General features: G+C 44.1%; 1 protein-coding gene across 1 annotated transcript; it reads right to left on the bottom strand.

The window, feature by feature from the left end:
- Positions 1-6470: 6470 nt before the first annotated feature.
- On the bottom strand, positions 6471-16673 carry VPS37B (VPS37B subunit of ESCRT-I). Its single transcript, XM_083873768.1, has 4 exons — positions 16558-16673; positions 9133-9304; positions 8449-8531; positions 6471-7341 (listed from the first exon to the last, which is right to left on the bottom strand). Exons 1-4 carry the CDS (start codon positions 16660-16662, stop codon positions 6832-6834), a joined length of 870 nt encoding a protein of 289 aa, XP_083729894.1. The 5' UTR covers positions 16663-16673; the 3' UTR covers positions 6471-6831.
- Positions 16674-21641: the final 4968 nt, after the last annotated feature.

The raw sequence follows: 21641 nt of genomic DNA, 5'->3' as shown, positions 1-21641 counted from the left end.
GCTGTCACATCAAGTGACAATGACACAGCAGTGACAGGGGCCAACTCCCTGCTGAGTTTCGTTTCTTTCAGAGCCCTTTTCTCTCAAGGAAGTGCTTTCTGCAGTAGCTCAAGGTCTATTTATAGACGGTGATAAAGATATATTTGCTGGGAGACTGACGTCATCCAACCACTCACACCATCACATTTCATCACGGAAATACTGATTAATCAAGAATGCAAACTTTTAAACTCTCACTTACCCTAAGTCTAGCCACAGTCCTACTTAAAGGATTCGTTAAAGAATTCAAAAATAAAATGTGGTTTTGAGACTGATGCTGTGGCTAAGTGTAACTTGTTTGCTCCCACTGCTGTCACACTGTGGTTTACTTAAAACCATCCAGGCCAGCATAATCTAAAGTCTCAAAAAGTAGCAGCACAAATAAAAACAAGCTATATAACTTACTTGAAATGTAATCTAAGTTAATTTTTGTACAAAAATTATTCTTACTGTCCAGTCTGATTTTTTTTTTCTTCAGTCATACTTTTTTGGAAAGCATTTGCTATTTGTAGCTGACAAAAATATCAGAACGACAAAACTGTGTGTCTGCAAAGGTTTATTTTGAGTCTCCATCAAGACATCCTGTTGTTCAGGATCCAATTTGCTAATGACTTTCAAATACCATTATTTGCTGTGGAGAGAGGAAGATGTTTCACTCGATGTGCTCCCAAGAAAAAAATTTATTCAGTACCTGTAAGAGAAGCAGTGGAAAATAACCAAGTTGTGAAATATTCCACCTTCTGCTCCTTTCCAGCGAGGTGAGTAAAGTAGAATTTATTTTTTCTCAAAGCAGCTTTTGAGGAGGCTGTTAGCACTGCCCACCCTGAGCAGCCAGACCTCCAGTGACCACAGATTAGTTTGAACACAAGAAGCACAAGAAGCAGCTGCAGCTCAGCAACAGCAACAACGGAGAGCAAAGCTGGCAAAAAAACACAAGTGTCAGATCACTGGGGGCAAAAAAATGCATTGAAATGAGGCACACAAATAGAAAACAGGCTGGTACAGGCTCTAGGAAGTCAGGTAAAGAAACCAAACCACAAAACTTTGCAAAAGTGTGTTTTTAAGAGCCCCTGAAGCCACAGAAAGCAGCCACTCCTTTGCAAGAAAAACTGTTTTTCTGCTGTGCCCAACCAGGCATGAATTACATGAGTTTGGGCAGCACATTATTTAGGGATGGTATTTCCTGAATGACCCACTCAGAAAAATGACTGGGGTAACCCAGAAGCAGCAGCTAATCAAATCATTTGACAAATGCTTCTAGGAATGCAAGGTTAAATAAAAACAAAAAACACCACAAAGCTGGTCTGGATTCCTCTCATACCCTGTTAGACAACACACCCAGGGCCAAAAGCCATTTCCACATTTCTCCACAACCAGCATTTTCTCCTCAGCCAGGGCTGAGACCTGGAGCCACTTTGTCACCTCCCATCCTCTGTGACTGGCTCCCTTCAGGACTAACAAACCCCTCAGAAATTATCCCATCCCGAGCAGTGGCTGCTAAAATAATGTGCAGTTTTAAGTGCACACAGCAAGGTGTGGGATTATGTGGTGAGAAGGAAATATTTTTAGCTTTGAAGGAAAAAATAATTCCTACTCATCACCTACAGGAGTGCAGAAAAAGCACCTTTGAGAGGTTTGGAAATAATAAGCAGTGTTTAAAAAATGGCTTTTAGCTTACAGCAGGATCCAGGGTATGCACTGGCACAGCTCCCAGCCTCAGCAGTCTGGGATTTCTCCTGCAGGTAGGGGTGAAAACAGAGAGTGAGAGCCCAGCAAGGCTGCCCAGGGACAGCCTCCTGCAGGGACACCTCTAAAACTTCACTCCAGACCCAAAATCTCTCAAAAACCCTCCAGGAACACACCTAGTTTCTAGTCTCAGAGAGGTGAAGAGGCAAACCTGCAAAAGCCCGGCAGGAGGGATGATTAATGTACAACCCGAGGGGACTCAAATTACAGGAGCAAGGGCAAAGGAAGGACCTGCATAGCCTCCAAAGCCCCTCCAGGGAAGGGACAAACCAAGGCCACAAGGAGACCACAGTGTCCCCAACATGACACCTTTTATTGTGGCATTTTGCTTTTTTGTTTTCAACACCCAAGTGCCACCTGAGTCCCCTCCCTGGCGAGGTCTGAACCTACCCTTTGCACTTCCTTTGCATTGGGAACAATCCCAGCCAGGACAGGCCCCTGGGGCACCAATGCCGGGTCTGGAACAGGCGCAGCTGGAGTTCCACAACTCTTCAAGCTACAAAACACAGAACGAATTCTTAGAAGAGCCGAGCTGAGGAGCTGCAGCTTTTACATAACACCTTCCCCTGCCCTCGCCCACCTGCACTGAGTCAGCACGGCAGGTTTTCCTCATCTGCACTTTCCCTTTTCTGCAGAAGGTTATCCAATCTCTGCAGCCACCACAAACGGAAAGGATCGAGAAACAATTTAAAAAAGGGGTTTTCTTCCCTAATCAGTTATTCCGCACTAGGATTTCTATTTCACATCGCTATGAAAGAGACAGAGATCACAGCAAATTACATCAGGTCTTCTCTGCCCTCTGACTCATACTCCTAAATAACTCTGGTTGACTCATTTCTCCTATCTTGGCTGAAATCTCAGATGTTCCTCTCTTAAAAAAAGAAAAAAAGGCTTTCTCCCTTCAGCTTTTCCAGGTGATTCTGAACGTTCCCAGTAGCTAATTATAGGAAATTAGAAGAAAAGCAGAGGGGTTTTACCTGACAGACAGCCCACCTACCTCGCTGCCCTGATTACAACATGTAAAAATCTACATGAGCAAACCCATCCTGTACCAGCTCCATACAAAATGGACTCATTATATCCAGTCACTAAAAACACAGCCAACAGATTTACTGTGAATAATTAAAACATTTTGCAATTTTACGTTCTACATCCAACTACAACTTATGTTTATGTTGCTACAGGGAAAAAAAAGCACCATTAGGGTTGAAAATCATTAATATATATATTAATATAACTGTACCACAACTGAAGGGAGCCACAAAGGGACAGGACACCAAGAGATATGCAATTTTTATTTAAAATCAGAACACAGTAGATAACAGAAAGACTTATTATGCAAACAAATCCACTGTATGTTTCACAACTCGCTCGGCATATAAAATTGCCCCTTATTAAGACAGTCCAGGATCACACAGAGGAACTGTTCAGGCACGGGATGACTCTGCCCCCTCTGAACTCCACGTCTGCCACGCAGCTCCACGTGAGGGAAAAAAAGAATTGCAGGTTTGAGCTCTGTATCTACGTTATGATTCCAGTTTGAGAGGGCAGAGAAGTCCCAAGAGAGGTGGAGACTGAGGCTGTGGAGGTTGGGGCAGTGATGGAGATGGTCACCTCGACCAGCCAGTGCCCAGGTGCCTCCTGGCATCATCCCACGGCAGCTCCTGTTCCCTCCACGGTGCAGAGGTGATCTGGATCAGCTGTGCTGGAACAAGTGACTGCTCCTTCTCTGGGAGACAGCCCTGAGTGCAGTGAGACCCACCCAGGGTCCCCAGTCCGAGTCCCAACTCACAGAACTGTGTACAAAAGACTGGCACAAATAACGCTGCCCAAAGAGAAGCATTTCCAATGCTACCAACACTCTAAAGCCGTGTTACACATTGTATTCAAAGGATTCATTGTATTCAAAGGATTTTTCTCCACTCCAATTGCTTTGGGGAAGTATATGCTATTTGTAGCAGACATCAAAAATCCTTTTTGTATATATATATATATATATGTATTTATTTTTTTTTTTTTGGCAAGCATCGTGAGCCACCCCCTCTCAAGTCTCAGCTTGCCTATGGCATTTTAATCTCACTATCTTATAAACAGTGCAAATTAGTACAATTCTAAACATCCTAACCAGAGCAGAATTAATTTATTAGCTATAACAGAACAGGAGAAGCTGTTGAAGGGCAACAGGTTGAAAGCACTGACACAGCTCTTGCCAGGTTAGTGTTTCCTCAAGTTTGTTGCTGAAAGGATTGAACAGCTTTCCACAGTCATTCTTCTCCTTTACCCTTAAACATCACCAGCAGTCAAGTAAATATTTACAGTTTGTGTGCACACACACACACAAAATTAATGGCAAAAACGTTTTCCATGAGCAGCTGGACTTCAGTTATGAGCTTGCAATAACTGAAACATCACATTAGTTACATCAGCTACGTTCAAACTTACCCATCAGTGAAGGCAACTAGAAGCTTACAAATAGCAGATACAGCTGTTTTTTTCTGAAGTATGAGGGTCAGTTTTTCTGTAAAAGTCAGTGCTCTCTGAAGAGCCCTTTAATTAGAGTTAAGCAATGGCCATTCAAATGATAAAAATGCTAATATCCTAGATTTACAATCACAAGTAGTGATCCTAAGGCACATCAGCCACATGCATATGCAATAATGCATTGTTCTGCTTCCAGACAAAAAAAAAAATAAAATTGCATTAGCTTTGTCTGTATTTAGTGTGCACAAGAGGTTGTTTTTAGATAAAGTATCCCTGAAAGGTCATTGTTATCACAAAAGTTACCAAAAGACAGAAGATTTAACAAGTAGTAAAAATATTTTTGGACTCCTAATACCAATAAAGTCTGATACACAAAATGCAGTGCAAATTCACAATACACTTATCCATCACCCCCATCACTTCTGAGGTTTTCCAACCCTCAGAAAAAAAAAGTTGGCACTTGATAAGTGTAAAATATACCTGGTTGTTTTTTATGAAATCTTAGTAAAACTGATTTGGGAGTGTTTTAGAGTTTTTGTGTAGCAGGCTCAAGGTATGAATTTCTGTACTCAGACACCACCCTGGTAGCCCCCACCCACTTTAATTCTTTCTAGGACAACAAACCATTTCTACAGCAGACTCATGTTTAGCATCCAGATACAACAGCTGCCATCCAAATACCAGCACTAACAGCACAGCAAAGTTACTTTGAAACGAGTCATAATTAACCATGCTTGTACAAAGCTTCAGTGAGAAAATAATACCAAGAAAAGATATCACACTATTAAAAAAAAAAAAAACCAAAAACAAAAACAACCACATCCTGTACCATCACTAGATTACAGAAAAAACACACTTTGCAAACAAATCCAATGCACATTGCTTCACAAAATCCCCCATCTATAAAAACTTGCCAGACTTACACTGGGGAATTGGTTCAGATGCCAGTAACACTGACCAAATTTCTGCCCTTTGTCTGCAGAAGGCAAAACAAGCCAAATGACCATACTCATATTTTCAGAAATGAGAGCTTCCTGTTATGAGCTTAATTTCAGATTAGTATTTGCTAACCACCACACTCCAGAGGAAATGATTAAGGGACGATCCAGGTCTTACATAAAGAAAAAAAAAAAGAGAGATATTCTATTCTGACTGATGTTTGTAGTACTTCCAAACAATGTAGTGCATTCCAGGACAATGATACCAAAGGGCTCTGAAATAACCAGGGGCTTTGACAGATTCTGGACTGATTGATAACAAATTCACAGACACATTCTGTGCAAACAACAAGTGTTAAAATTTGCCTCCCCCAGTGCCGGATTAAAATACCAGCATGTGTCTGCACCTTAGGCTGCAAGAGTGACAGAGAGACTGGAATCTGAGCTGCCCTAAAAAGCCTCTCCCATCCAATGGCATAAATCAAGAATAAATTCTGTCAGATGCAAACAGCCACCATGGACTTCAAAAGGCTTTTTCTTTTTTTTGCCTACTTGCAGAGAAACATTAACTGCCAATTCCAGATAGATACACATGCCCCAAACTGCAAAACTAAACGAAATGGAAGAGTGAAAAATAGGTCTGCCAAGTGAGAGACGGAGTTAAGGGATAAAATGAAATTGTGGAAATTCAAGTGGGCAATTACATGTGAAAATCCAGTATTTGATTAAGAAAATACCCTGCCTAGATTCCTGGAATCACATGGTATCAAAAGCTAAGCACCTGTGTAAAAAAATCATTTTTGTATCCAAGGTGTGGAAAAGGAGAAAAAAATCCCAACCATTAGAGTCTTAATAGGCAAGGACATAAAACTGCCTGGTAAAGTGTCTATAAAACCCTAAACTGGCTCTACAAACAGTTTAGTTTCATTTCAAGAAACCAGGACTTTGAGGGTATCAAGCTCTTCAGGAGTGGGAGTAGTGCCTACTTTGATTACACACTGTCTAAGGTAACAAGTGAAATGCAGAAATGAAACTCCTGTCATTTTCCCTGTCTAAATTCCCCCCACAGGGTGTTGTGACAGGAGTTTCAGCTCAGTGAGCTCTGAAAACGTCGTGTACCTGGCCCTGGATGCAAAAAGATGCCGAGGGGGGTCCTGTGCACACCCCTTGCCCAGCAGTCAGATATGGTTGTTACCATCCCAACACTGTACAGACAGAATTCCTTAGAGGGACAACCAGCTCCTCGTTTGCCACACACACATCCAGCTGCCATGGGAATCCATCAGAACACAGGAGGAGGATGCTGATCTGCCATCACTAAGGAATTCGGAGCGTGACTCGGTTTGTAACATCAGCAAATCCACTGCTGAGTGGCTTCTCGGTTTGATGGATCTACAGAATTTAGACCATTATCACCCTCCTAGGAAAACCTTGTCATCACTGACCTTTGCAAACAAAACATCATCACATTTAGCAAAGCAATCGCAAACCTCTGTGCCACAGCTCGGCCTTTTGTGCTCCATTGTGCAAAGAACAGAGGCTTCCCATCGCCTACAGCAAGTCTCTGATGGGAGGGGATAAAAGGAAATAAAAGCACCAATACTTAAGTGAGGCGCACCCAAATAATCTACTGGAGGATGAAACCAGGATGTGGAGGAGGAAGGCGAGGAGGTCTCTGGGGCAGAGGCGGAGGGTAGGGCGGTACAAACTGAGCGGGGTATCCCGCCTGTGCCGTTTGACTCGTGGGCTGAGCCGCCCCCGGCCGGGGCGGGAGGGGAGGGTACGGAGCACCGGGGTAAGAAAGGGCCGGTCCTGAGCTCACGGCGGCGGTGAAGGGAGTGGGCAAACGTCCTGCGGGGCCCGAGGGAGGCGGCGGGGGCGGGATCCGCCGCGGCACCACCGACGGGGGAGGGTTTGCATCCGCCCTGTAGGGATCTGCGGGGGCTGCTGCTGCGGGCTCGGGCGCCCTGGGCTGCGCCGCCGCCTGAACCTGAGGAAGTCTCTGTCCCTTCAGCACCATCTCCTGCAGCTTCTCGATCTTCACCCGCCGCAGGTGAGCCAGTTTCCGCTTGCTCTGGTACTCGTCGATGAAGGAATCCAGTGGTATTTCACCGTCAAGGAACTTTTCTGCCATATTCTGTCAAATACAGAACATTCTCTTAGGGAACAGCCTACTGCAACGGAATCTAAATGGCTCACGTCCCAAAAATAGCATCGTTTTGCCTGTGATTTTCCAGCTGGCATATGGAAGGTGACTGGCATACTGAAGAATTCTCAGCAGAACTTTGAGTTGGTTATTACTCAGAAGCACTGAGAGTTAAATATCACTTTTGCATAAATTTATACTGAAGTAACAGCAGTAAACACATGTGAATCTCGCTCTGAGCATTCCCCTGATCACCAGAGATGGGAACAAACCAAGCCCAGCAGCTTCCCAGATTGCCAGCTAAGCTGAATTACAGCTCAGTGCTGCCTGAATGCCAGCAGAAAGGCTGGGAACTCTGTGAGACTCAGCACAGAGATTATTGCTAAGTCAGGTTTAAGACTCACCCTTACTTGTGGCTTTGGGTAAATTACGTTTAATAATTGAGAGCTGAACAAACATAAAATCACAAAATTCAGTTTGTCCTGGGAATGTCTCTTTACAATCACAACTCAAGGCTAATAAGCAATTTTTTTTCTCTTGATTAATTACAGAAAATGCCTGCATGCAAATCAGCAAATAAAACCAAACATTCCCATTATTCTGAAGTCAGACCACCCTTCAAGCATTTGTGTGACAGCAAGTTGTGGCCACTGGTACCTGCGCATTGAAATCACAATGGAATATTTCACCAGAAACACTGGAGGAAAAGCAGTACAGGCAGTTTTTTTATTAGGCTACTAATTGACATTTATTATGAAGCAATACATACACCAGGCAAACCCCATTAAAAAAAAGATTCCACATTTTTAAGCTCTACAAGTTTGAAGGCAAAACCAAGGAACTAAAAGGGTTTGCCCATCTTTTCTGAAAAGGAGCACTTTCTCTCTTGAATTTCAAAGATGTTAAGAGTACAAAATTACTCAGATAAAAAATAAATAAAATTCCTGGAATCAAATAGCTGTTCCCTGAAATTCAAAGCAGAGACAAGACCATATTCTTAGAACTGCTCCTTAATGATCAACTCAGCACTGCAGCCATGGGATCTGGAGGGTTCTGGCAATGGGTGGAAGTGGCAGAATTGGGGTGTTGTGTCATTACCTCTGTGTCTTCCTCAATCTTGGCCCCCTCAGTCTGCAGCAGTGCCAGCAGGGTCTCCAGGGAAGCATTACTGGATTGTCTGTCTGCAAAGGCACAGGAAGGACAGAAAATGACAGCTGGCTCCAAGTGACTTCAAACTGCACAACAACCTCTAAGGCACATCTGCACAACCAGCAGACTCTGCAGTTCTACACAGGATGATTACAAGAAAAAAAAATATATTACAAAGTTCAGGAATATTGTCAGAGTGCTAAGAGCTGAAATTTAACTCCAATTATATATTTCTAATATTGAAAGCACTTCAGCAAGTGCAGTATCAGATGTAAAATATAAATCAGTATGAAAGTTAAATGCAATATTCCATTTGATTTATAAATAGTCACTGAAAATTCAAAGTGTTTTGCTCTTTAGCAAGGTAAATGAAGTTGATAATTTAGAGAAGAGTAGGTCAAGAATAGGTAGGTAACAGGAAAAATCCACAGTCTCTGTTACTAGATGTGACAGTCACTTAATAAATCATCAGAAGCGTGATCTATTTCAGCACTACCCAAGAATGACATTTCACTTTGTACCCTAATTCACACAGCTAAAAACGAGACACCAAAAACCAAACAACAAACAGGCAACACATTTACATTCACTTAGAAAAAACAGCAAATCATAATTGCCAACAGCCAGTCTTACCTAGCTTTGTTTTCTTTATCTGGTATGCTTCAAAAAGAACTTGCAGCTCTTGATATTTCTCAGTCAAATTTGATTTCAGGGACTCCAACTTTGGCTGGTACAGGAGATTTCCTTCTGCCAGGCTGCGGTTGCTGGCAAGAGTCATGTCCTTGCTGTGCTGAACATTTTGGGCCTGGATATAAATTAAAAACAAAAACAAAACAAAACAAAAAGTGTGTGAAATGACAGTGAAATTATTAAGCAAGACAAAATGAGAATTTGAAAACTTTTAAATAAAAAAACAAAAATAAGATCCATTTAAGAATTAGTGCTGTGGCACCGGACCTGTAACTGATGAACAAATAATGAAAACTGACAGATAAAGCAACAGCTCTTGGAAAAATCTGAATTCCAGCAGAGATACAATGAGTGCAGAAGGATATCATCCCTTATCTTGTTAACAAGTAAAAAATAAGGATTGCATTGTGACTGTTCCTTCTCCAGAATATTTCTCCCCAACTGTGTTACACCAATCCTGGATTAATGCCAAAACCTTAATTTTTTTTTTTTTTTTTCAGTTTAATCCTTCTGCTTGACAGTTCCTAAAGCAGCCTAAAGAAAAAGTGACAATTCTCACACACCCAAGATTCAGCCAGATCACACTCACACATGCACAGGATTTTATCAAGAGAGCCTTCAGGAGCTCTGGCAGAGCTGAGTGTTTGGAGAAGTCTGCCCTGGGTGTCACATTAGATTCATTAAAATATTCAGACATCAAAAGAGAGGAAAAAAAAAAAAAAAAAAAAAAACAACAAAGAGATTTGATTTCAGATTCTGAGGCTGAATCAACAAGTGGAATAGTCCTCCCAGGGCACGACAGACTAACTCTATTGAGCTGCCTTCAAAACCAACAGGAGTTTGGTTTATTTTGGTTTATTTTTGTGATCTCCTCCATCCATGTGCCCCTTGCAGTCCAGGTTTTCCCTGCTCAGCTGTAGCTGCTCCCATTTACAGCCCCTGCAAACAGAAGCACAGACCTTTCTCCTGCCACACTTGTGGCTGGACACAGCCACACCCCAGAAACAGGAAAAGTGGAAACACAAATGAGCTGTTTAAACCCCCCCAGGAAAGGTCAGCATCAAAATTCAGGTGTTTTTCTCCAAGCACAGCAACTGTCTTTGAGAGCAATTACTTCCTTTTGAAATATTTGGATGGTAGTTTAATTTCCTGAATTCAAAACTAGCTTGGTGTTACTTAAACACCTTTGTCCCAGATATGTCTCTCCAAAAACCAAAGCTTTACTCTCACCCTGTTCTTGCCAAATCACCTAAAAACCCAACAACAACCAAGGACAATGCAGAGTCCTAAATTCTACATCAACTCCAATCCTACTCCAAATTTGAAATTTAGAAATTACACTTTCAATGTTGTTTTGTCTTCTCAAGGCTAAATAAGCACCCAGCCCTATGCTTGTGTTCAGTGTGGATCATTTCAAAGAATAAAAAGAAAATCCTCTTCTCACATTTTAATCTAATGCAAAATAATTTAAATTAAACTGGTTTCCATTTGTTTATTCTCATATGATCCGATCCTGTTAGAACTGTTGCTTTCAGAAAGCTGAAGTCTCCCTATTTTACATTTTTTTTAAAAAAACAATTATGAAGAGAACTAAAACACACGGGATTTAACAGCTTAATTAGTGGCATCCAACTCTTACCAACCTCCTGCCATCACCACAAGTCTCATTACCTGCTGCCTCCTGAACTGCCAGCCAAGAAAAATTGTGTGCAAAAAGATTGATGGGTTCTGGTGCCTCTTTCACCATTTTAATGAGCTCACTACTTCCTCACAGCAAATTCAGTATTTTCACTCCTTGGGAGGCTGATATTCTCATTTCAAAGCAGGTGCACAGTCAGTCAGGAGAGACCAGTTTAATGAGTGAACTTTGATCTCTCTTTTAGGATGAAGGAGATGTACATTTACTCAGGGCAGAAAAAAAGCCAGTGGACACACAGACCTATAAAACTTTCAAGAGCACAAATAGCAGGAAAAGGAAGCTTTTACTAAAATCATATATAGTAAAGAGGAGAAGGGAGAACTCCAGATAAATAGAGTAAGAAGGTGAGATTTCTGTGATGTTGTCCCTCTTTCAAGTGTCAGAATATTTTTCAACAGGATCAGGCAGGAGGAAGAAGCAACAAATTCCTAACCCTTAATAATGATCTGCTGAATAACTTTACTTTAAAATCATTTCAAATGTGCAAAGATGAGTAAATATCACTATGACATGACGTATCTGTCTTGCAATTTTTTTTTTTTTTTATTTCTAAGATTTTCACACCTGAGGCAAGGTGACGTCCTGTCCTTTGCATCTGATATCTAATAATTATGGACTAGACTAAACTTAAACAAAAACCTTAAAAATGCAATTTGAATACAATCACGATTTATAAACCAGAATAATCTCTGTCACTGATGTTAATGTCTGTGTAAAAACTTTACAACAACTGTTCCACTACAGTTGGGAGTTAATTCGAGGAATAAGAAAGCAAAGACTGTAAAGTTTGCCTAAAGAGTGCTGCAGAAAAACTTTCAAAAAATGAGTAATTTAAAACTACAAAAAAAAAAAAAATCAACCAAAAACAAAACAACCAGCTGCAAAATCATCCAAGGGTTAAAGCCACAGTTCAGCATGAGCAGTCTATTAAGATTATGAGTGCAGCACAAAGAAAGCTTTCAGCATCCATCCACAGCTTTCCACAAGCCCAAGACAAAAGCTGAGGAAGGAATAAATCCAACAAAAGGTATTTTTGTGTGACAAAATGTGCATTAGCAGGGAACTGCTGCTTGTTCACCTGCCCACTGGAAGTGCAAGGAAAAAACGTTATTTAGAGATAAAATTCAGGAGAATGAGACTCCAGCAGAATTCCTAACAAGACTCTTGAGGTCGTGAGCACTTCAACAGGCAGGAAACGTTAATCTGAAACCAGAGATGAAAATACCAGTCAGAATCACGAGATACAATGAGACAGGACAATACTAAGGAGAATATATGACTTTTTCTTTTTTTTTTTTTAACTGCTAAGCTCTCACTGTGAATTCTGAACGGGACAAATGGAGCAACCAATACTGAGCTGCTTATGAGGGGATTTTTGTGGTACAAAGATTGCTCACTCCTGAGAAGACCACTCAACACCAAACTGTGCTGCAAGAAAACGAAGCCACAGACATGCAGAGGTGATTAAAGACAAAAGTCACGGTTTATGCAGCACTTCAAAAATTTAGCTGCTTAAAAAAATGAATTTCTTTAATGGACGTAATTTGAATAATTTTACTCAAGGATTTATTTAATGAGCATTTCCAAGAGCAGGCAGCAGCAACTGCTTTGGGAATTTAGAGTCTACTACTTTTATGAACTGCAGCTTTGTTCCATCCCACTTTTAAAAAAGGGAAAAAAAATCAAGCTGGATAAAATTAAACCAGAACTAGTACTAGCTTAGCAACATTCATACTATAAACGTTGATCCCTGATTCCAAAATAATGGTTTGCAGCAAGAGTTATTTGTGTAAGACGTCTCTGAGAAGCGTCACCCTGGTTCATCCAAAAGCACATTCCCAGAGGAGCTGCCTCCTGAGAAACTGAGCAATCCTGACTGCCCACAAAGTCCATCAAGAGCTGCTATAATTATAAGCTTGCTCTGGCCAGCACCACGGTGAGGAATCTCTTGGTACCTTCGAGAAAAAAAAAAAGTCTCTTAAGGAGCTATAAATAAAAAGCAGCTTTGTGTGGCACCGTTTTAATTGCTTTATACGTAGGACACGTCCATGTTAGTTTTAGATTTCTCCAGCCTTTACCATTCCCACGTTCTCTTTCACTTACACATACTTGTAAATTAAGAATAAAATCTGCAGTTACACTGTGGAAGGATGAAGATGCACGTTTGGAGTGTCAAATTAACCCCTGAAACAGGAGCTGACAGGTGCAGAGTAGGAGAGGAGACTTCTTTTACAGGAGATTTAGGAGTGCTTTTCATCAAGGACTCGTGAATAATAATACACCCCCCTAACAACATCTGTTCTGTAATAAATATTAAAACATACTGCAAAGTAATTAGATTGGCTAAATTTAGCTCTTCTGATTACTTGAAAATGACAAAATAAAGCTCAGAAGGTAAGCTGCAGTTCCTAGACATTTCTTGCAGAGGCAAGACACTCAGCACTGCAATTTGCACTCATCACTCACAGACAGGTTACTCATTTGATACTCAGCTGGAAGACAGAAATCTGTAGTTGTCACCAAGTCTAATTCCTAACTTTGCAACTAAATTTCATGTTTGGCTAAAGAGAACATGACCACTTGCACAATGCGGTTTTAGGACAGGAGCAGGAATCCAAGAAATCTGGGCATGAATGCACATGGCTTGACTTGGACTTTCTGCCCTGCATGATCTTTTCAATCAGCTTTTGAGAGAAGGACTATGCTCAAAAAAATTCCTTTTGTGTTTGCCAGTGTACTCTGAAATGCTGGAATGAGAAGAAGGCAATACATTTCTGACTTCTTGATTTCACATAATTAAGGTATTGAAAGGGAAATAATTTTTGGCCATGGAACCTTAGCAGCCACTAACACAATAATGCACTGTTACAGAACTGATACTCCAGGAGATAAAAAGAAAATTCACTTTCACAGGGAATTTCATCAAATCATCACCAGTGTCAGGTCATAAATTCTGTCATCTGTGCTTTTTAGAGTTATCTCACCAAGACTGACTTGTATAAACAAATTACTTTTGTGACCCTGCCATGGCAAGGGGGTTTGGAGCTAAATGATCTCTCAGGTCCCTTCCAACCCAAACCATCCTGTAATTTCAGGAAGATGAATGCTGTACATACACTACAGAGATCAACCTGAAAGGATTATTTTAAAAAAAACAAAGCAACAAACTCTCCTCAGTTTCAAAAGACTGGGAGTACCAGACAAGGAGCTTCCTTCCTCCTTCTTGCAGACAAGATGTTCGTTGTTCAAGCCCTGCAAAGCCCGGGGGCTGCAAAGCCAAGCCCAGAGACAGGAAAAGCGACAGTTCAGCTCTGATGCCACAGTGTCACACACCTGGGGACACACGTGCAGGACACTCTGCCATCACATCACCCCCTGGGCACACACACAGACACAAATCCTGCTCAAATGCCACACAGGAATACATTCCCTGTATAAGGCTGGGAGTGCCTATTTTTAGCTGTTAGCAAGAAAGCCAAGTGGTTTTTCCAAATCATCCTCCTTTGTGAACAAAACATTTGGGGTTTGAGCTGGGTTTCCCTCGCAACAAGGAGAACAAAAGGGGTTTTTTTTTTTCAATTATGGAATAATCAGCTTTAACCGACTTTGCCACTGAAAATACAAGCGATCTCAGAGAAGTGACTCGGGAATGGTGGTTTAATTGGCAGGTCACAGGAAAATTAGGAATTCAAGGACTTTGGAATAACCCGGATACATATGGACTGACAGCCAAACGGCAGTGAAGTCACCATGGTGCCTCCTTAACATCCAGGATTTCCCTCTCTCCCTCTTCCTGCCACACATTTCCCAGTGAAAACTCAGGTCTCAGCAGCACATGCAATAAACAATTCAGTGAAGGCAAAAAACAGCATGAGGAAGAAATATTCGAGCATGGCCAATTCCTTCCAAGATGGGTAAACACATTTCTAGTTGAACAGACTCCAGCAAAAGCCTCCACATCCAATAAAAGAGGATTATGGCAGACAAGCAGCACAGCCGTGTTTCCACACAGCCCGAGCACCTTCAAACCTGGCCACACTTTCCAAACACCACAAAATATTCCCTGGGGCCTGGAGAACTTCACTCTACAATTTAAAAGCCTCAAGATGCCAAGGAAAGAGGGAAAACCTGAGGGTCAAATCGAGAATATGGGCTGGTTGTGTAGCGAGGGAGGACCTTTTTTACTGAGGTCATGAAATTTTCTGTCACTTCTTGACCTAAAGACTCAAGTCCACACTGAGAAATAAATAATAACAAAGAGCCCACTGAGCCAGGCCTTGTGCCCGTGTCCCTTGTCAGAGGTCACAATGGAACAGGCAGCACTGAACTCGTTCACATCTTCACCGAGTTAAGCCCATTATAACCCGCTGAGTTTCCTTAAATAGTTTTTATTCAGCAGGGTGCTCCTGCCCCCAGCAAACCACGGGGCCTCCAGGAGCTTTCTCTGTGCATGTTCTACTTTCCACAGCACCGCCTGTTTCTTCCAAGTTCTCAAAATATAAGCTCACATGAAAAGTTATTATTGCTGCCCTACTCTCAGAAATCTACTGGCACAAAGTTCAAAATCCAAATTGTTGCATAACACAGCAAATAAATTCCCCAGGACACCCCAGCCTTCAGTGGGGCTCTCCATGTGGAACTCTTGGACAATTTGGCTGGAGGTGATCCCAAACAATTTCCTCAGGAGCACCAAAAGGATCAGAGCCTCTGTTTGAGGGAACACAATTATAATTGATTTCATTTAATAAAGTAAGCTTCTTTCTCAAGAACACGTTGCCACTGCTTCACTTCTCCTGAGGCTTCTGTCCTCTAATTTAAGAAAACAACAACAAAAAAAACCCCCAATAAATACAGGACCCAGAGAAACAGAGCACTTTTTTTTTTGGTTTTTTTTCTTTTAAAGTTTTCATACATACACTTTTATCTTATTTGCTCTTATCTGACTAAGAGTGAGATTCTTTCAGGAACATCTGTGGCCAAATAAACCCGGAACAGTCTTGCATCTGAATTGTAACACCCAGTGCCCACTGGCACACAGAAAAACCAGTTAAAGACAGCCAGAGGAAGAAAACAGGCTCCTATTTTGTTTTAATAATCACAGATCCAAAAGCACGACTTAGATAGAGCTCGATGCACTGACAAAGACACTTCAAATGGCCAAAAGAAGCAGCAGAAAAGCCTGACAGCCCTGGCTGCGCCCAGCATACCAACCGGGGCACACACAGAAAATCTCTTTCACATTGTTTTCAATTCACCCTGGTAAAAAACCCTTCACCGCGGCCAAGGCACAAAACAAGGGGGCTGTACGAATGGAAAAGCCGATCACAACCTCCGGGGCCGCCAGCGGTTGAATTAATTTAATTGAAGCGTTTTCAGCCCGCCGAGCCCTCAGCCCTCCTGTGGCACCCGGCGGGCACCGAGCCCCCGAACAAAAGGCCGGGAGGGCCAGGGAACGAGGGACGGGGGCGGCGGGGAAAGGGGAGGCAAGGAAAGGACCGGCAGCGCTTAAGGGCTCCTCTGGCACCGGCAGCTCCACAGCAGGGCCGAGAGCGCCCGGCGGCTCCGGGGAGCGGGGAGTCATTAACCCCCCACACACCGAGCGGCACCGGGGACCCCGCGGGCTGAGCTGAGGAGAGGCCGCGGCTGGGGGGTGTGAAGCAACCTCTCACCTCTTCCATCTCGCGGGCCATGTCCTGGAGCTGCTCCTCGTCGTCCAGCAGCGCGCTGAGCTCCTGCAGGCTCAGCGCCTCCAGGCGCCGCGAGTCCAGCGCCATTCCGGCCCCGCCGCCCGCCCCGGACCGGAAGTGCCGCCGCGCTCTGGCCCCGGCCCGCCGGGCACCGCCCTCAGCGCCCCCTGCCGGGGGGGCGTGTCGGGGCGTACCACGGGGGCCGCGCGCCGGGAGGGGGGCGCTGCCGGACCGAACCAAAGGGGCCCGGGGAGGGGGGGGCGGCGCTGGCTGAGGGGAGCCTCCCGTGAGGGGGTGAAGGCGCCGTGAGGGGTCTGTGGGGAGAGCCCCGTGAGGGGTCTGTGGGTGAAGCTCCTCTGGTGGGCACAGCGCCGGGCAGAGCCCCGCACAGAGCGAGCTTTGTGTACTGCGCTCACATGAGGCGCTCGGGGCCCTCGGGATCCCGAGGGATCGGTCATTGAGGTTGGAAAAGACCTCTGAGATCATCGGGCCCGGCTTGTGACCGATCAGCAGCACCTCCCGCCAGACCGCAGCGCTCAGAGCCGCGTCCAGCTTTTCCTTACACACCTCCAGGGATGGGGACTCCCCTGGGCAACCCTTTCCAATGTTTTACCACCCTTTCACTTAACAAATTCCTCCTGATGTGCACCCCGAGCCTTCCCTGGCCCGGCCTGAGGCCGTTCCCTCTCCTCCTGTTCCTGTTCCCTGGGAGCAGAGCCCGACCCCCCCGGCTGTCCCCTCATGTGCAGAGCCACAATGTCCCTCCTGAGCCTCCTTTTCTCCGGGCTGAGCCCCTTCCCCAGCTCCTTCAGCCCCTTTCCCACCTCCCTCAGCCCCTCCTGGAACTCCAGACCCTTTTCCAGCTCCCTCAGCCCCTTCGGGGGCTCCATTCCCTTCCCCAGCTCCCTCAGCCCCTCTTGGGCCTCCAGCCTCTTCCTCAGCTCCCTCAGCCCCTCCTGGGGCTCCAGACCCTTCCCCAGCTCCGTTCCCTGCCCTGGACACGCTCCTCAATGTTATTCCTGAATGGAAGAAGGGCCCAGAAGTGGACACAGGACTCCAGGTCCAGCCCCGGCTGTTGGGACACTCAGAGGCCGGACAGGTCAGTGGGTGGTTTGGACTCTGCCCTGTGTCCTGCCGGACAGAGCTGAGCTCTCAGAGACCCTTCCCAGCCCCACCAGGACAGAGCCCCTGCCTGGAAGTGCCACCCGTGGCCTCCTTTTGTTTAAAACTCCACAGCTGTAAATTCGGAAGGAAAATCAGTAGATTGAACTCGCGTTTCCTTAACCCACGTTGGGACTTGGCTGGAGCAAATCTCAAAAGAATGGTTGCGTTATTGTTCTCAAGTCTAAGCTGAATGCTTATTTAGGTTTAAAAATCGTATCTGGCCAAGCTTTGGTGCTAGGTCATTTCATCCATCTTAAGCACTTTCTTCTTCAGCAGTGAAGGTCAATAAATACTCTGCCGAAGATGTGTGTTCACGGTAAATTTAAATGCTTTTGAAATGCAATGTAGTAAAAACTGCGTCAATTAAACCACCATATATTTTGTTCTTCTGATTCTTATCAGTCGTGTCACCAGCTCTGGAGTAGGCAGTGTGTGGTAACCCTGAGGAGCAGCAGCTCCCCAATTACTGCTGCTGTTAGCAGAGCTGATAAAGACAATTACGCCTGGAAACAATTAATTGTGTTAACAGAGCCTAAGTTGTATGCATCACTTGGCGTGCACCATCTTTCCTGGCCTGCTTTTGTCCCTACGTGGGTGTGGGTGTGTGTATTATTTCCGTGTGTGTAACTCGGGAGAGAGAGCCAAGAAGGAACCAGGAGCCAAGGGAGCAGGGGAGGGAATGGCCACGTGGTCCTTGTCCTTTGGAGTTGATATTTTTGATCTAACCAGGGAGGAGAAAAAAAATAAAAATATCCATATAGTGACCGAACGCAATTGTGATGCAATGAAGTTACAGTCACACTCAGGAAATGACCCAGCAGCTCCTGGCAGGACACTGTGATGACATGACAGTTTTATGCTTGTTCTTTTGTCCTATAACTAAACTGGGCTCCCTATACTTCTCAACCTCCCAGAAACCCTCTTTGTCATTATTATCCACAGGGAAGAACGACCAGCAAGGTGACCCTGCTAGAGGAAGCCTTCCAGACCTTCTGGCTGCTCATTGCAGAGGAACTCCACAACCCTGGGTGTGCTCAGAGGGAGGTGAGGGCGCGATGTTTGCGCGGCAGGAAGCAGAGCCCAGGGTGGGGAGAAGGTGTTCAGTGAGACAGGCATGTACCAGGTTATCACAGCACTGCAGGTATGTTCTCTGGGCCAGGTGAGTCAGCAGCCGTGCCCTGAGCACTGACAGGGGTTTGCACAGTCACTGCAGCCCTGCCTTGTTCTTTAAAACCAGCAGATAGTCACCCTGCCAACACCATTCCACTGTGTTTGCACATGCCTGTCAGACAGAGTCACAGCCACGGGTTAAACCTGCTGTAAACCTGCACATGCAAACACATGTGTGGATATATACACATACAAACAGAAGAATTAGTTGAGGGATTAAGAGAAGCCCTTTCTTCCCAAGAACATTGGTAATTTGAACTTCATACCATAACTAAATGGTTTGGGGGGAGTGTGGTTTAGAAGTCTGACTCAGCTTTGTGTTGTAAATCTAGTTTTACCACTGCCTTGCTGTGTGATCCTGAGTGGAGTTCTCAGGTTCCCTCAACCATGGTGCCTTTTGCTTAAAAAGAGGCATAATAAGAACTGCTCAGTCACAGGTGAGAACATAACTCATTTGTGCTCAAGTACAACATACATTGAAAACACTGCTTCTCCTTGAGTAGGTAATTTGGGTTCTGGTGATGGTGGAGAGGAGTCTGCATTAAACATCTGGGTTGCTTTTGAGTACTTTGGTCAGCACCTGCATGTAATTGAGTTCTCCAGTTGTCCAGAAAAGCAGCTGAGGCTGAGACATAAAATAGAAGTCAACTGCTTTTGTATAATTACGTTTTCTATTTGGAAAGGTAGGAGGGTGCCTTCCCATTCTTCAGTCTTCATGGAAGATAAAGGTTTTGTGACAGCACATCACTTGGACAGGATATGAAGGATTGTAGATAAACCAGGATTTTGGGCTACAGGGTTTATCAAATATTGCAGTGCTGCAGGCTGGGATTTATCATCTCCCCAGGCTTGGTTCCTATTTGCCTTTGCTGAAATCCTTTTGAAGGGTGACAGCATTCAAGTACATTAGAACTGTAAGCAGGCAAAGTACAGAAGTCAGGATTTCTTATTACAGGAGAAATGGAATGAAAAAATTGTGAAGATTACAGGGGAACTATGTCACGGCGAATAAGAAGTCAGGCTCCAGTCTTGGGGAGAATTGGCATCCAGACTATTTTAAATAAGATGTTAGATTTTTTTTTTCCTATTTAAACTTGATCTTGAATTTCCTTCTGGTACCTCATATCCTTTTACGGTCAGTAGCACTGCACTCATACATATTTATTAGATTTAGACATATTTTGCAAGTCACCTTTACATCTTATTTTCTTTTCCTGGACAAACTGGTTGGTTATGTACACACTGAATTTGCAAATCTCATCTCTGGTGTACATTAACCCCCATGAGTCTGGTTGCTCAATGTGCAGATAAGTTTTGGGGCTTATTTGCAATTTAACTTCCTTCTGTATATTAAGCACAGCCCATACTTCTGTTTAGTTTTCACAACCCAGATTCTTTCACACATGGAAAGGACCTGCATATTCAGCATCCTGGCAGAGAAACAGCCGTTCTGTTTGAGAGATCAGTGCCCCTGCTGTCTGAGAGAGAGCAGGAATTAGGTGTTTGCAAGGTACTCCTTCCTTTCAGGGAGCTGCAGGTGTGAGAAGAGCAGCAGGTTTATTTACCTGCACTTATTTTCTTTGCCTTAAGCTCGCAGTGAAGCTGGAATAGAAGAGGCAGATATTATTTTTCCTCCCCAGACTAAACCACATCTCTGAACCCGAGCTAGAAGCACTTTCTGTTTGCTTGTGGCATTTCCAGACCTGCTGAAGGCCTAGAAAGTGCAGCCACTGAAACACACACAGTTGGTTACTGAGGCAGAGGTTGGTGTGGCTGGAGACAAGTTGTTGGAATAAACACAGCTGTGTTTTTCCCATCACTGTGTGCTCATTTACTGGGTCAGTAAATGGCTGTGCAAAGGTACAGGGTAAATCCTGTCCCTGGGGAAGCACTGGGACTGTAGGATCCACTCTCAAATTTCACCTTGGATGGGCTGCACTGTTGTTTAAATCAAATAAAGCTGTGGTTATACCTATTACAGGGAATGGTTAGAGCTTAGTAATAGTGAGGCAAAAAACCTGCCATGGGATGTACAGTCAACTTTGCAATCAGCTGTGCTTTCAAATGCTTAATTGCTTACAGTTCTGCCAGGACAGTCTTCAGTGCCCCTAGGTTTAGGTTTCAGATGAGCCCCTCCGAGTTCCCTGTGAGGATTTTTCCCTTTGAAGAAAAGGAATTTTTATCTCCATCACTCTAACTGAGAAGATCTTGAACTGATTTTGTTCACGTTCCCATGTAAATGTCAACTCTGGGCAAAGCCACAGCCACAGAATACTACAGTCCAGGGTTTCAGAGGGAACAGTGGCCTTGTTTCCAGGAGAATAGCCTGAAACACAGACTGCCCACAGGCCCAGGGGATTGGGCAGCTCCAGGAAGCAGCTCGTGTTCCAGCACTGGAGCAGTTCCCACTGCTGCTTTGGGTGAAGCACAGCTTTACTGCCGGGCTCAGTCTGGCTAACGGGCACGTCTGACCCTGATTTTCACTTCAAAAAGAAGCCGTGGTTGGAATGATTTAAAAAGGCAGGATTTTCTATACAGTCCCAGGGATTGTGCAGGCACAAATATCTGCATTACAATAATTCTGCTTGGATCCCTGGTGGTGTGTGGAGTTTCCACCCATCTTCCAGGGCATAAGAAAACCCTCATGGCTTCAGCACACAAGCAGTGCCACTTGTCATATGCCAACAGCACAATAAAAGGGCTCGTTCAAGCCAAAAGATGAGAGGCTCAGG

The sequence above is a fragment of the Zosterops lateralis genome (assembly GCF_965231275.1).
Source record: "Zosterops lateralis genome assembly, chromosome: 17".
In the NCBI taxonomy this organism is placed as follows: domain Eukaryota; kingdom Metazoa; phylum Chordata; class Aves; order Passeriformes; family Zosteropidae; genus Zosterops; species Zosterops lateralis.
The sequence above is the reverse complement of the archived record's forward strand: the minus strand, read 5'-3'. Positions and strand labels throughout refer to the sequence as shown.